Source organism: Centruroides vittatus, unplaced genomic scaffold, assembly GCF_030686945.1.
Source record: "Centruroides vittatus isolate TY-2023 unplaced genomic scaffold, ASM3068694v2 contig_393, whole genome shotgun sequence".
Taxonomy (NCBI): Eukaryota; Metazoa; Arthropoda; class Arachnida; order Scorpiones; family Buthidae; genus Centruroides; species Centruroides vittatus.
The window spans coordinates 1,542,967-1,556,125 of NW_027122209.1; the positions used below are offsets into that span (position 1 = coordinate 1,542,967).

General features: G+C 35.6%; 1 protein-coding gene across 1 annotated transcript; it reads left to right on the plus strand.

Moving 5' to 3' along the window:
• Window positions 1-4,861: 4,861 nt before the first annotated feature.
• Window positions 4,862-10,553, plus strand: LOC136976087 (protein tolkin-like). Its single transcript, XM_067271292.1, has 17 exons — window positions 4,862-5,625; window positions 6,276-6,366; window positions 6,463-6,566; window positions 6,648-6,768; window positions 6,831-7,009; window positions 7,090-7,323; window positions 7,400-7,615; window positions 7,695-7,814; window positions 7,919-8,064; window positions 8,131-8,326; window positions 8,410-8,532; window positions 8,588-8,748; window positions 8,813-8,999; window positions 9,064-9,189; window positions 9,256-9,383; window positions 9,461-9,674; window positions 9,735-10,553. Exons 1-17 carry the CDS (start codon window positions 5,346-5,348, stop codon window positions 10,124-10,126), a joined length of 3,018 nt encoding a protein of 1,005 aa, XP_067127393.1. The 5' UTR covers window positions 4,862-5,345; the 3' UTR covers window positions 10,127-10,553.
• The last annotated feature ends 2,606 nt before the right edge of the window (window positions 10,554-13,159 follow it).

The following is a 13,159-nucleotide window of genomic DNA, read 5'->3' on the forward strand; positions in this document are numbered from 1 at the left end:
GATGTATTTTGTACATGTGTAGAATATGTAGCAGCCAACTGTGTGGAACACTGTCGAATGCTTTTCTGTAGTCTATATATGCCACGTGTATGTTTCTGTGTTGTTTGTGTGCTTGCCGTAGAATGACTGAATCTATGAGTAACTGTTCTTTGCATCCCCTGTGATTTCTACGGCAACCTTTTTGTTGTTCCGTAAGAATGTCGTGTTCTTCAATATGTTTGTATATTTTGTTTGCGATACAGGATGTCAATAATTTGTAGAGTGTTGGAAGACATGTAATTGGTCTGTAGTGTGTGGGGTCTGTGGTATTGTTGTTTTTAGGTTTCATGTAGGTGATGCCCTGATTAAGAAAATTTGGCATGTCTTGTGGATTGATGATGATGTGTGTTAGGTGTTTAGCTAGTTTCTGGTGCAGTGATGTAAACTTTTTGTACCAGAAATTGTGAATGTTGTCTACACCAGGTGTCTTCCAGTTGTGTGTTCTGTTAACAGTGTATTGGAAATCATGTATGTTTATTTCAGCACAGGGCATAGTTGGTATGTTGTGAAAGTTTTTGTTCTCCTCCTCGATCCAGCCTGCTTCAGCATTGTGCGTGACAGCACTGGACCAAAGAGAAGACCAATATGTTGTGAGTTCTTCTTCTGTTGGTGTGCCACTGTGCTGTGTATCAGTGTTTGCATTGTTATTAATTTGTCTGTAAAAGAGTTTTTCATTGTTTGTAAATAATTTATTTTGTTGTTTTCGTAGTGTACACGTTTTGTATCGTTTGAGTCTACGTGCTTTAGCAGCAAGTTTTTGTTTTAGTGTATCAATGTATTCTGTAATGTGTGTGTTGTGATGTTCATGTTTTGTGTGTGTTTTTATTTTCTTGAAAATGTTTTTCAGCTGTTTCCTTAATTTGGATGTTATGTTGTTTTTAGTGTATTGTGTCAGCCTGCCTAATTGCTGTCTAATGTCATTTATTTGTGTTTCTATTCTTCTTTGCCAGCCAGGCTTGTGATAGTATTGTGTTTTCTGTGTATTTGTCTGTGATTGTACTTTCAGTCCATGGTGTGTCACTACTGTGACTGCCCCAGCATAAACTAATGTATGAATGTCTGCGAGTGTAGAAATTGAATGAATGTAGTGTGGTAGTAGTGAGTGTTTACATAATTTAGTGTTTTTCCTACTTCTTTTGACATGTTGATTTTTGGTATTCGTGGTCGTTGTGTGGGATCTGTACCTGTATATTTAGTAAGTGTTTCCTGAAATATAAGTGAGAGCGTATTAACTAAATCCATGTCTATGTTATCAGTGATGGATGAGGAAGTGTCTGTAGTATCATTAGTGGTAATGTTTGTATGTGTGTTATTATCAATGCTTGTTGCTGGATTATTCTGACAGGTTATATGATCTTCATTAATGTTAGATGTTTCTGTCTGTTGATGGATTTGATCAGCAACCTGTTGTTTGATAAGTTCAAGTGTTGTTTGTGGAATAAGGTTGTTGTGTATAATTGTTCTTTTTTGATCAACAACCCTTTGTTCGGTGACAGTGAGATGAGGATACTGTTGTGTGAATCTATGGTGTAGTTGTTGTCTGTATGCTGCATAGGAGGCCAGTTCCCCATAAAAGTCCTCCCGGAAGGCACGGTTTCCAGCGCGTACGTTTAGGCCGTGAGATAAACGGCTGGCTCTTCGGTCAGCGAAAAGCGTATTAAGGCTATAACCTCCATATGAACCTGAGAGGAGAAGAATGAGAAATCTAGTAGCAGCAGTGTCATTCTGTGACAATAATATTTATATTGTTAATTTAAATAGTAGCTAGACATTTGTCTCATTTGTCTATTCGATGATCCGGCCCTGTCTGACCTCTAAAAATTTAATCGTTTCATGTAATAACTTTTACTTTAATCTATAAAAACAAAACACATCGACAGTCTTTCGGGTTCATTTACAACACTATCACCGATAGATTTATAAGAAAGCTGAAATAGGAAGTTAGGACAAAGGAAAACAAAAACTGTACTCGTACAATCAATTCTCGTTAAAGAAAACTGGGCGAAAGGCGCGAAACATTAAAAATTTCTATATTCTAGAATCCATGGGCATAAAAAGAATATCGAATGAGGTGTTTGACTTTAAAAACTGTGACGTTTTGTACGGAGATGTCTCCAATTCTCGAATCGTGTTAGAGAGTAACTGTGTTGTACGGGGGATTTCTCTAATTCTAGAACCCTGTTAGACCGAAACTGTGTTATAGGAATGCCATGCTATATGGGGATACCTGCAATTGTTTACTTTATATATAAGTTTGTTGTGATTTGATGTAAACTATCTGGATTGCTGCTTTCCCATTCAACAATGTTTTTTGAACTTTTTCAAAAGTTTATTTTGTGAAAAATAGTTTTTGTCGCTTTTTCTCATAAAATATCCTATATTTTAGCCGAAGAAATAAAACAAATATAGTCTTTAACTTCTTTCAATCATGTCTAAGAGGGACCTCGAGATCTCAAGAGTACAGTACACGTATACTCTTAAATGCATCTGTCTTAATTCAGAAAAAATCATAGTCGGCAGCACACTTTACATTTGCTCCAGCAAAACTCGCCAAAATATCTAACTTTCAATCTATCAACAAACAAAAATCGTCACTTCTACTTTAAAGATCTGAGAATTCATTATTTCAAAGTGTAAAATATTTCGGAAGGACGTTGAAATTAAAATCAAGGTTTAATTTAAAGATTCACGATTTATCTTCCACAAACTTTGTATAGCACCAATGAAACAATTAATCAGTGATGCTAGTATCAAAAATGTTAAAATTTGTACTCTTAGATGCCGCGTATTCTTATGCGACCTTACCCTATTAAAACTGCTTACCAGGAATAAGATCAAGAAACAAGCAGCTAAATAAGCAAACCAATGACATAATCCCTTTCATACGAAACGAACTACATTAGTTTGCTTAGTTTGGTATTTGTTTCTCGAACTCACCCCAGGCAATACATCCCGAGAAAGAGACATACCTAACTCGTACATTTAATTCAAAGAAACACAACGAATTATTTATTAATTATACATTTTTCCCGACTAATTTTTCTGTAGTAATTTTACTGCTAAATTATGAATTAACTATAGATAGAATAACTATAGATAGATAGTATAGATAGTGTTGTTACATAATTTCGTAATAATTACTATAAAAATGATCACAATTGTGTTTTTTCTGAATAAGCTGTTTTGATTAAAATACAATTCCGTTTATTATCTATGAAATAATACAGCCGGATAAGCCAGCCAATGCTCAAACTTGGACTGTAACTTTTTATTTTTTATTTTTTAACTGATTAAAATTCGTACTTATCGAACAGGATTTCCTACAAACTGTTACTTAATTACTATATTTTATCAAAGGCCCTTCCTAAATAACATTTTTTAATATATGTATATATAAATTGGGACTGAAAATGCTGACTTTTTGGGCACTTAAAAAATGAAGGTTATACGGCATCAAATGAAAAGATAGAAAAATCATCAATAAATAAATACAGAGTATATTTGTATTTATTGATACCTAAATAAAAAATAAACATTTAATAAGTCTATATGCTGAATAATCAATTGAAAAAAATTATTACAATACAATCATTCTTCAAGTCTTCATCTCGAACAAAATATTTATTTTACTCCAATTTTAAAATATATAATAGAGGGAAGTAAGAAAATTAAATCCCAAAATAAATACTTTTCCTATCATCAGATGGCGCTCAGGTTTTAAAATGGACTCGTACTTTATTTTTTGGATTAAAGATAATCGTACAGTACTGTACATAGAAAATTTATATATTTTTCCTTTAGGAAAAAATATTAAAATAACAAAATCGTTTATTTTAAAATAGAAATTGTAGAAATTTAAATTCTCGTTAATTGTTTTATTAAATAATACTTTTCGAATACAAAACTTTTCAATTTAACTTTTTTAAAAAAATCTATAATTTGCATACAATTCGATCCTTTGACGATTTATATAAAAACTGAAGTTAAACGAAGATTTTTCCTATTTTAATCGATTTAAAAAACTGTTTTCCGCTTTACGAATCGAAGTTTTGCTTTACGAAACAAAATGATGTCATAGCTTCTGCTTTCTAAGAAACTTCGGGTGGAGCTGGTAGCAAAGGATTTTTTCCTTTCGAGATATAAATTTTTGAAAAATAGCATTGAAATTTTATAGTATAGAACGAAAGCAAATAGCCATTAGTGCGTATGACTCATCTGGACATGGTCCTTTTTTTATCGCGAGGGGGGCCAGTTTGTTGGTTTGTGTCCCTCGTATCGATTAAACTGCAATCCAGACGTTCTGCAAGAAAAATGTTAAGGAACAAATAACCATCTCGATTGATTGCCTGCGGGGTTCTCAGCAGTCATTCGATACTTGGGAATTTTTCCCCCCGTGTTGGGAGGGGGGTCGCATCACATTCTGGTGACTTAATGTGAGAAATTTTTCCTCATCCGCTGCTAATAACGCTATTATCGGACTTGGAAAAATATACTTTTATTTATTTTTTCTTCTCTCTATCGTAAAGAACTCATTGTTTGAGAGATTCGCAGTTTTTACTATGTCGTCACTTTTCGATTCAGTTTTAATTGTTTCGTCATAAGCCGACCAATTTTAGAATGGATTTATTAGTTTTTTATTGTTACGTCATCAGTTTTGATTGAAATTTTTTATCTGAAGTTTTAGAGATACGTGTTCTATTATCGGATTAACTTTTTTTTTATTGAGTTTCTGTTTATTTGCATTTTGTATCTGTCGCGTCGATATCAAAATTTAAGTTTATTTATAATTTAATATGCGTCACGACGTCGGTTTTAAATAGGATTTTTGTGTGATGTCATGGCTTTTCTGTATAAATTTGAAAAAAATTTCGAATTGGCCATCTGTGTTAACACAGGCGATTGGCAACGCTTTATTATAGGTCCCAGGAGAAATGTTATCGGCTTGGCGGCTGTTCTGCCATTATCCCTGTGATTTAAATCGCGTTGTCGGATAGTGCAGTAGTTGCATCTCTGCATTCTAAGCTTAATAGGTTTACAAATGAACGTATAGGATTCGCAAATCGGATATTTAATAGTTACAGACCTTGAGTGCGCCCACACACGATCCCCGTTCAATGTCCTCCTCCGAAAAGAGGAGGCAAAAAAGCTCTCAAGACCTGTTACTTCCGCCGCCATCCTCGACCGAAAGTGAGGGTGCGGAGCAATGACGTCATTAGCAGAGATGGCTGACAGGCGCGAAGGACTTGCTGAGGGTACATATATCGGTATGGTTATGTTTATGATCACGTGGATGAAAGATTATTACGATGGGGCCTTGGCCGCCGTCCACTGAACGGAAATCGTGCGTTTGTACCTTGCAATGCACAATAAGACGAAACAGAAGGAGGGAGAGAGAACAGCTGATGATGGCGTCTTGTGGTGACCCCGGCATCAAATGTCAACTGTATTGGCGATGGTGGCTGATGGGGATACTTGCTCTCTGTGCTCGGGAACTAGATGCCAGTAACTTTACCATCCAGGAGCTGTTGAATAACAAGTATTCTCATCTAGTTAGTGCAGATATATATTTGGATCCTTGCAAGTCAGGTAAAACTCGACTCGGTTTAATTATTTCGTGTAGAAACGTGCACGTCATCGTGTCCCGATACGCAATTAAATTTTACGTAATAGCAATTTTAATGATGTAAATTCAAATTTTGCAAAATACACTAGTCCCGTAGTTTGTGCAGCACTTTAAACGATAAGAAACATATTATAGATCTTATTGTACACATGAATCTCGATAAGGTGGTCAGTTGATAAATCTGGATAAGAGGGAAACATAATCGCTTACATAAATAAGCGATTAGATAGACGTCCTTTATTATAAAGTCATTCAATTAGGGTGGAAGTACTTAACATATCTTTGATGAGCTAAACGCGCGGCAACACTTATAATATCTTAAGCCGGTCCTTGGAGATGGAGACTTATAAGAGGACGGAAATGAGCTTATGTCTTATCATCTGCAAAGTTTCTGTCAACAACGACTGACATCTGGCAATCATCTGTCTACATCCGATTGCTTTTGTTCCCGAGAATTAAACGTATAATCTATTTCAACATTCGTTCCTAGGAAGGAAGAATGTAAATAATTCGGATATAAGTCATTTTTTTGCTTCCCTCCTTTAATTTACCGCTCTAATGTAATAATTTAATAACACGAGTCTTTATCGTGTTAAAAATTTTTTAATTACAGAAGGTTTTGTGGGTGATATTGCTCTAGGAAGACCGGAGGATGAGAAATATGAATGGGAACTCAGGCATCAAAACAATTTGGATAAACACAAGTGAGTAAAAGACATACGTTATATTGTTACAATTTTACGCATAGTGCATTCTGTTAATAAAAAAAAAAAAAAAAAAAAAAAAAACGGTTATTTTAGCCATACCGATGAAAAGAAAAGGCCTGAAAGAGCAGCAACGGCTCGACCCGAAAGATTATGGGAACATGCAGTTATACCTTATGAAATCGAGTCTAATTTTAGTGGTGAGTATCATGTTATCCATTTTAAAAATTTCACAAATTATCCATTTAAAAAATTTAACGTTCTACTTTAACCTGTTATAGGAGAACACAGAGCTCTATTCAAACAAGCTATGAGACATTGGGAAAATTATACTTGCGTCAAGTTTGTGGAAAAAGGACCAGAACATCTCGAATACATTATCTTCACAGAGAGATCTTGCGGGTAAGAATTGACAGATTGTTTTAAACAGAAATAAGAATTTGTTAGCAATTCTATTATTTCAGATGTTGCTCTTTCGTTGGCAAGAGAGGAGGAGGCTCTCAGGCAATATCAATAGGTAAAAATTGCGATAAATTTGGCATCGTGGTTCATGAATTAGGTCACGTGGTAGGATTTTGGCACGAGCACACCAGACCAGATCGAGACAATCACGTTCAAATCATCACAAAAAACATTATGATTGGTAAGCCAATTTTTTAAAATTACTTTTCTTTTCTAAATTAACGAGCATTGGGACAGTTGCTTGTTTTTGAATCTTGTAAGGCCAGGAGTATAACTTTAACAAGTTGACGGAAGAGGAAGTAAATTCATTAGGTTTACCTTATGATTATGCCAGTATTATGCACTACGCGAGGAACACTTTTTCTAAGAGCACTTACTTAGACACCATATTGCCTCAAGAAGAACCTCATACTAAAAAACTGCCCGAAATCGGCCAGAGAATACGATTGAGTCAAGGAGACATCGCACAGACTAACTTATTGTATAAATGCCCGAGTGAGTAGTTAAAATTACACGCTAACTGATCATAAAACGAAAATGAAAGTTATAAATAAATTTTTCTTATGTTTAGAATGCGGTCGGACCATCCAAACACCGAAAGGGATTATTTCTTCTCCTCAAAATCCTCCCTCAGACGAAGGCGTGCATTGCGAATGGAGAATTACAGCTACACACGGTGAAAGAATAGTCTTTAACATCACGGATTTGGACATTTTTGAAACTCCCAAATGTGATACAGACTATTTAGAGATTAGAGACGGATATTGGGTAAAGTCTCCTATGTTGGGTAGGTGCTTTTGGTTACGTAAAATATATTTGTATTTTTTAAATGCAGTACCAACTTTAAATATTTAAACTCGTTCAAGGACGATTGTGTGGAAGTAACACCATCCAATCCTTCATATCAACTTCTCATCGTTTATTAGTTACATACAAAACCTCTTCTAGGCAAGGTAACCACAGAGGATTCTCTGCTAATTACGAAGGTTAGATTCTTCTGGATCGATGAAACTTTTACGACCCATACGTGACCGATTAATTAAGAAGAGTCGTAAAGTTATACAATAAGGATGTTTTTTCTGTTTGGCAGCTGTGTGTGGCGGTGACGTGGTTATGGAAGAGGGTATCCTGCAGAGTCCCAATTTTCCAGAAGATTATCGCCCAAATAAAGAATGTCTCTGGCGTATTACAGTGCCCGATAATTATCAAGTAGCTCTGCAGTTTCAGTCATTCGAAGTGTGTAACTTTTTATTGATTAACGGCTTCCTGTTGAGAGTTATTTAATAGGTAATTCATTCGCAGGTTGAGAACCACGATAACTGCGTCTACGATTATCTGGAAGTGCGCGATGGTCACGACATTACCAGCAAGCTTTTAGGGAAATATTGTGGTTATAAAGTACCCGATGAGATAGTCTCGTCGGGAAATAAAATGTCTGTGAAATTCGTTTCGGATGGTTCGGTTCCAAAAGCCGGTTTCTCTGCAAAGTTTATGAAAGGTAAGTAGTGATAGCTTTATTCACTGCTAATCTATGGCGCCATCTATGGATTGAATTAATTCAAACAGCACATTACTTTCTAGAGTTGGACGAATGCAAAAATACAGAGCACGGCTGCGATCACGAATGCGTTAACACTTTAGGAGGCTATAGATGCGAATGTCATATTGGTTACGAATTACATTCCGACGGACGAAAATGTGAAGGTAAGCTAGTTCGCTTTATTCACTTGTTAAAGCTATACTTACTCAGACTTTACAGATGCGTGTGGAGGCATTATCGACGATATCAACGGCACTATTGTAAGCCCGTCGTTTCCCGATGTCTACCCACCTAATAAGCATTGCGTTTGGGAAATCATGGCATTACCTAAATACAGAATCACTCTAAATTTCACTCATTTCGATTTAGAAGGAAATAACGTAAGTCACGTAACTTTCTATTCATATAATAGCGCAAAAAAATTTAAAAATCTTTCTTAAACAGCAAGACTGCGAGTATGACAGCTTACAGATTAGAAGTAAATTGGGAGAAAACGAAGTTCGAAAGCATGGAGTGTTTTGTGGATCACATCTTCCTCCTACTATTACTTCCGAAGGGAATAACTTGCGAATAGAATTTAATTCAGACAACTCTGTGCAGAAAAGTGGTTTTGCAGCCATTTTCTCCACCGGTAATGTTCTTGTTTTTGTTATATTCCCTTTTATTTTTCTTACTTAACAGGTTAAATATTACAGATCGTGATGAATGTGTAACGAGGAACGGGGGATGTCAACATATCTGCAAAAACACGTTAGGTAGCTATATCTGTGCTTGTCATAATGGTTACGTTCTGCACGATAACAAACACGACTGTAAAGAGGGTAAGTGTTTTAAATTTATCGATAATAAATTTAAATGTCGCGTGCTGATTACTTGTATACTGTTAGGAAGCTGTACTCATCAGATAAACAGTCCTATAGGAGAAATTAGTAGTCCGAACTATCCCGATTTTTATCCTAGCAAAAAAGAGTGTGCTTGGCTATTCACGGCTACTCCCGGACATAGAATTAAAATAGTAAGTATTAGAGCTAAACGTAGCGTAATTACATTCATTAAGTAATTTAGAGTCTTAAAATGATCATTATTTTTCAGATATTTGACGAATTCGAACTGGAGCCGCATCAGGAATGTGCTTACGATCACATTGTAGTTTACGACGGAGATAGCAACGAAGCTCCGACTTTAGGCAGATTTTGTGGTAGTAAAGTACCTCATCCTGTCCTCGCCTCGTCTAATAGGATGTATATGATGTTTAAATCTGATGCTTCTGTACAGAGAAGAGGTTTTAAAGCGACGCACAAAACAGGTAAGCCTAACCTAAATTGAATGTATTTAACGAATTAAATACTAATACTTTTATTTGCAGTTTGTGGCGGAAGATTGATTGCACACACGAGCGTGGAGCATCTGTATTCTCACGCGAAGTACGGAGATCAGAATTACGATAACAAAGAAGACTGCGATTGGTTTATAATAGCGAAAGACAACGGTAGAGTACGTCTCTCGTTCCTCACATTCGAAGTGGAGCACGAACAGGATTGTGGTTACGATTTTGTAGATGTTTATGATGGACGTGATGATTCGTCTCACTTGTTAGGAAAGTTCTGCGGTAATAAAGTCCCACCGGAGATGATATCGACAGGCGATTCTATACTTTTGAGGTTTCGTTCCGACGATACCATCAACATGAAAGGGTTCTCGGTAGCTTACGCCGAAATAGAATCGTACGAGGACGACGATGACGATTTTGCGGATTGAAATTTGCCAAAATAAATAAATGAATAAATAAATAACTGTACAGCATTTGATAAAGACATATTTTTACCACAGTAATCAGATTTAACTTTTGTTTTATTTGTTGTCAAATACCCGCATTATCATCACCGAGGAAGTAGGTGTAAGAACTTACCCATAACGGGTCCATACTTATTAAAAAGAAAGAGAAAAACGAAACAAAAAAAATCAACATGAATACCCAATCGCCTTTATTCTTCGAATTCTTCAAGCCGTAGGTGAAACTGTCAACAATCATCTAGTCATTCAAACCCATCAATCGTCTTTCCTCTCATTCTTTCATTTTACTTCCGGGCGACGTTATGTCCAGTGGTGTGTGCTGGGTTTTGATACATTGGATGTAAATTATTTGTAAGATGATTTGAAAATAAAAGATTTTTCATATATTGAACAGTTAAAGAATTACCTTTCTTTCATTTAAGAAAAAAAATATATATACGTAAAATGTAACCATTAACCAAATGTATAAATGCAAATCAGATAAAATATGTTTGCTAAAGGGGAGGGAGGAACTTTAACTTGATACAATTAAGTCTCTAAAGGCTTCTATTCACTAACAACTTTGGCAATCTTCCAATCTTCACGATAAAGACTCTCTTGGATGGTTTCTATTACTTAAAAAATAAGCAATATAATAATTGAAAATTATATAGAGCAAACTGAATTTTCTCAATAAATTATTGACGATAATTCGTGCTATGATTTTCTAGATAAAAATAGAAGAAAAACATACCTGTCCATATCAGATAATATCAGATAATGCACGATCATTGGCCCATTTTGAAACGACCTCGTTTGACCGGCCAACCGGTTATTCGAAAATCAACCAAAATGGAAAGAAGATACTTACTAGATTTATTGAATTTTCGTTCGAATTTCGTATTTTACATCAACAAACTTATGATTGATTCGGAATCCATCAACCTTCGCATTTGATATGAAAAAAAAAAAATGTAGGAAATATTAAAAATTCGATCGGACGTATGCAGTTTCCTACTTTAACAAAAACTTGTTAATGAAGAAAAGCCAATAAACTAATCGGAAAGCTTCAAAATTGCTTCTAAACTGTAACAATAGATCTCGTATTAGACGTAGTATTACTCGATTCAGGTTACATCCTACGGGGGAGGGTATTTTTTGTGTAATATGTCTTATGGATTTGGCCTATTTAACTTAACGAGTAATACCTGGAGGATAACGAAGAGGAGGAGTATCGATGACGTAATTTGAAGTATATAAGACAAATCGTCTCGATAACTTCATTATCATCATGAAAACTAGCATCATCATCAAGGTGAGTTCTTCCACAATCATACAATCGTATCGAATTATAATATGTTAACCTTTAGGCGGTCCCGCTCCCTTTAATCTCAAGTTACTGCGGTAGTAAAGTGCCGCATCAGCTAGCATCCTCCCTTGATAAATCGATGCCGAAATTTTGTTGCAATAAGTTGAATGTCGTATCTACAGTTAGATGTAGTACAGACTTCAATTAGTAGCGTTAGGCAGCATCCAGATATCGATCGTGCTACAGCTTTTCCATTCGGAGTAACCTCTTTCATAACTGGAAAATCGGAGTAAATAGTTTTCTTTCAATATCCAAGTTCATCTATTGCTCCAGGCATTAATACTTTTTTTAACTTAAAACAATTCCTAGTGCGATTAGTTATCCAATATCAGTAATCATCACAAATTCCCCTCTTAGCAAATGTACTATTTTTTAATCTTATTCGTTAGTTTATTTAAATTATCCTGTTCTACTTTGAATAAACAGCTAAGGGGTGATAAGTTGTATTTATAAATTGTCAACAAATTGCTTTCATGAACATTTACATTTGAATTTTTAGAAAAGAAAAATTTATTTTAAATAATTTCGTAAAAATAAACGTAGATCAAATGAAATTTAAACTTTTTATCTTTTTACTTCTTTAGATTCTTCTTCTAGTAATGGCGGAGACGAAAGATGTAACTAGAGGAAGAAGATCCACTACCAAATTACCCAAAATGGAACTTTTGGAGACTTTTTCATTAACCCATTCGCCAGTCCCTCGTTATAATCCTCTAGAGATGAGTCCGTTAGAGGGAAATGGATTTTTCTCGACATTACGTCTTCTTGGAAAATTTGGAAGTCAGCTCTTCGATAAAGCGTTAGATCGCATTAACTCATGGACTATGGAATCGATATCGAAGCCTGTTTATACTACTCTAGGTTCTCTACAACCCGAAAAACCGAGCGGGCTATCGAAAATTATCTTTGCTTCCGAAGATTTAGACGATTTTGCTCTTCCGTCCACTCACGTTATTAAATACGAACCTCTAAACGAACCAACATATCTAGAACTCTCTAAGGACTGGTGGGATCCCCCTTGTAAATACTGTTACGAAAATTTCGATTTATTGGAACAATTACCGCCTTATCGCAGTAGACCGATTGTTAAAATTAATTACGATCAAATCGCTCATCCATCTCCACCTAGAATTCGAGAGAGCATAAAATTTAACAGGAAACCAATACGTTATCAAATAAAGAAGAGAAAACCTTTGCGAAAATTTCCCAAATGGAAAGTTTCCAAAAATGGAAATGTATGGAATCCTATAACATCGTCCGGAAAAGATTTTATACCCCGACAAAGACCACGCGATTACGTTAAGGCTTCATCATCCTTAATACTGAAGAAGTATCCGAGTGCTTTCCCAGTAGTGAAGTATCAGAATGCATTTCCAGTAGTGAATATCCCTACCAGTAGATTCCCTTTAATAAAGAATCCACTTAGCAGTACCTTCTCAATAGGCGAAAAGTATGGCAGTAACGTTTCTCCCGCTGTGCCGAAATATCCCGGCGGAGCATTGAAAGTACTATCTCCGCCCAAAACTACATTACGTCCTACTACGACTACAATACCTGCTCTTTCCCCTCCTACTACCGTAACAGTCAGCACTTCCACAGAACCAAAAACAAACTACGTCTGGAAGCGTCGTAAATCGACAACGCTTCGA

Bases quoted from the DNA above. Each gene is read 5' to 3' on its own strand.
- LOC136976087 (XM_067271292.1), top strand. From the start codon at position 5,346: ATGGGGCCTTGGCCGCCGTCCACTGAACGGAAATCGTGCGTTTGTACC. The intron at 6,367-6,462 runs GTGAGTAAAAGA...CGGTTATTTTAG, and splicing joins AACAATTTGGATAAACACAA to CCATACCGATGAAAAGAAAA. The intron at 7,324-7,399 runs GTGAGTAGTTAA...TCTTATGTTTAG, and splicing joins CTTATTGTATAAATGCCCGA to AATGCGGTCGGACCATCCAA.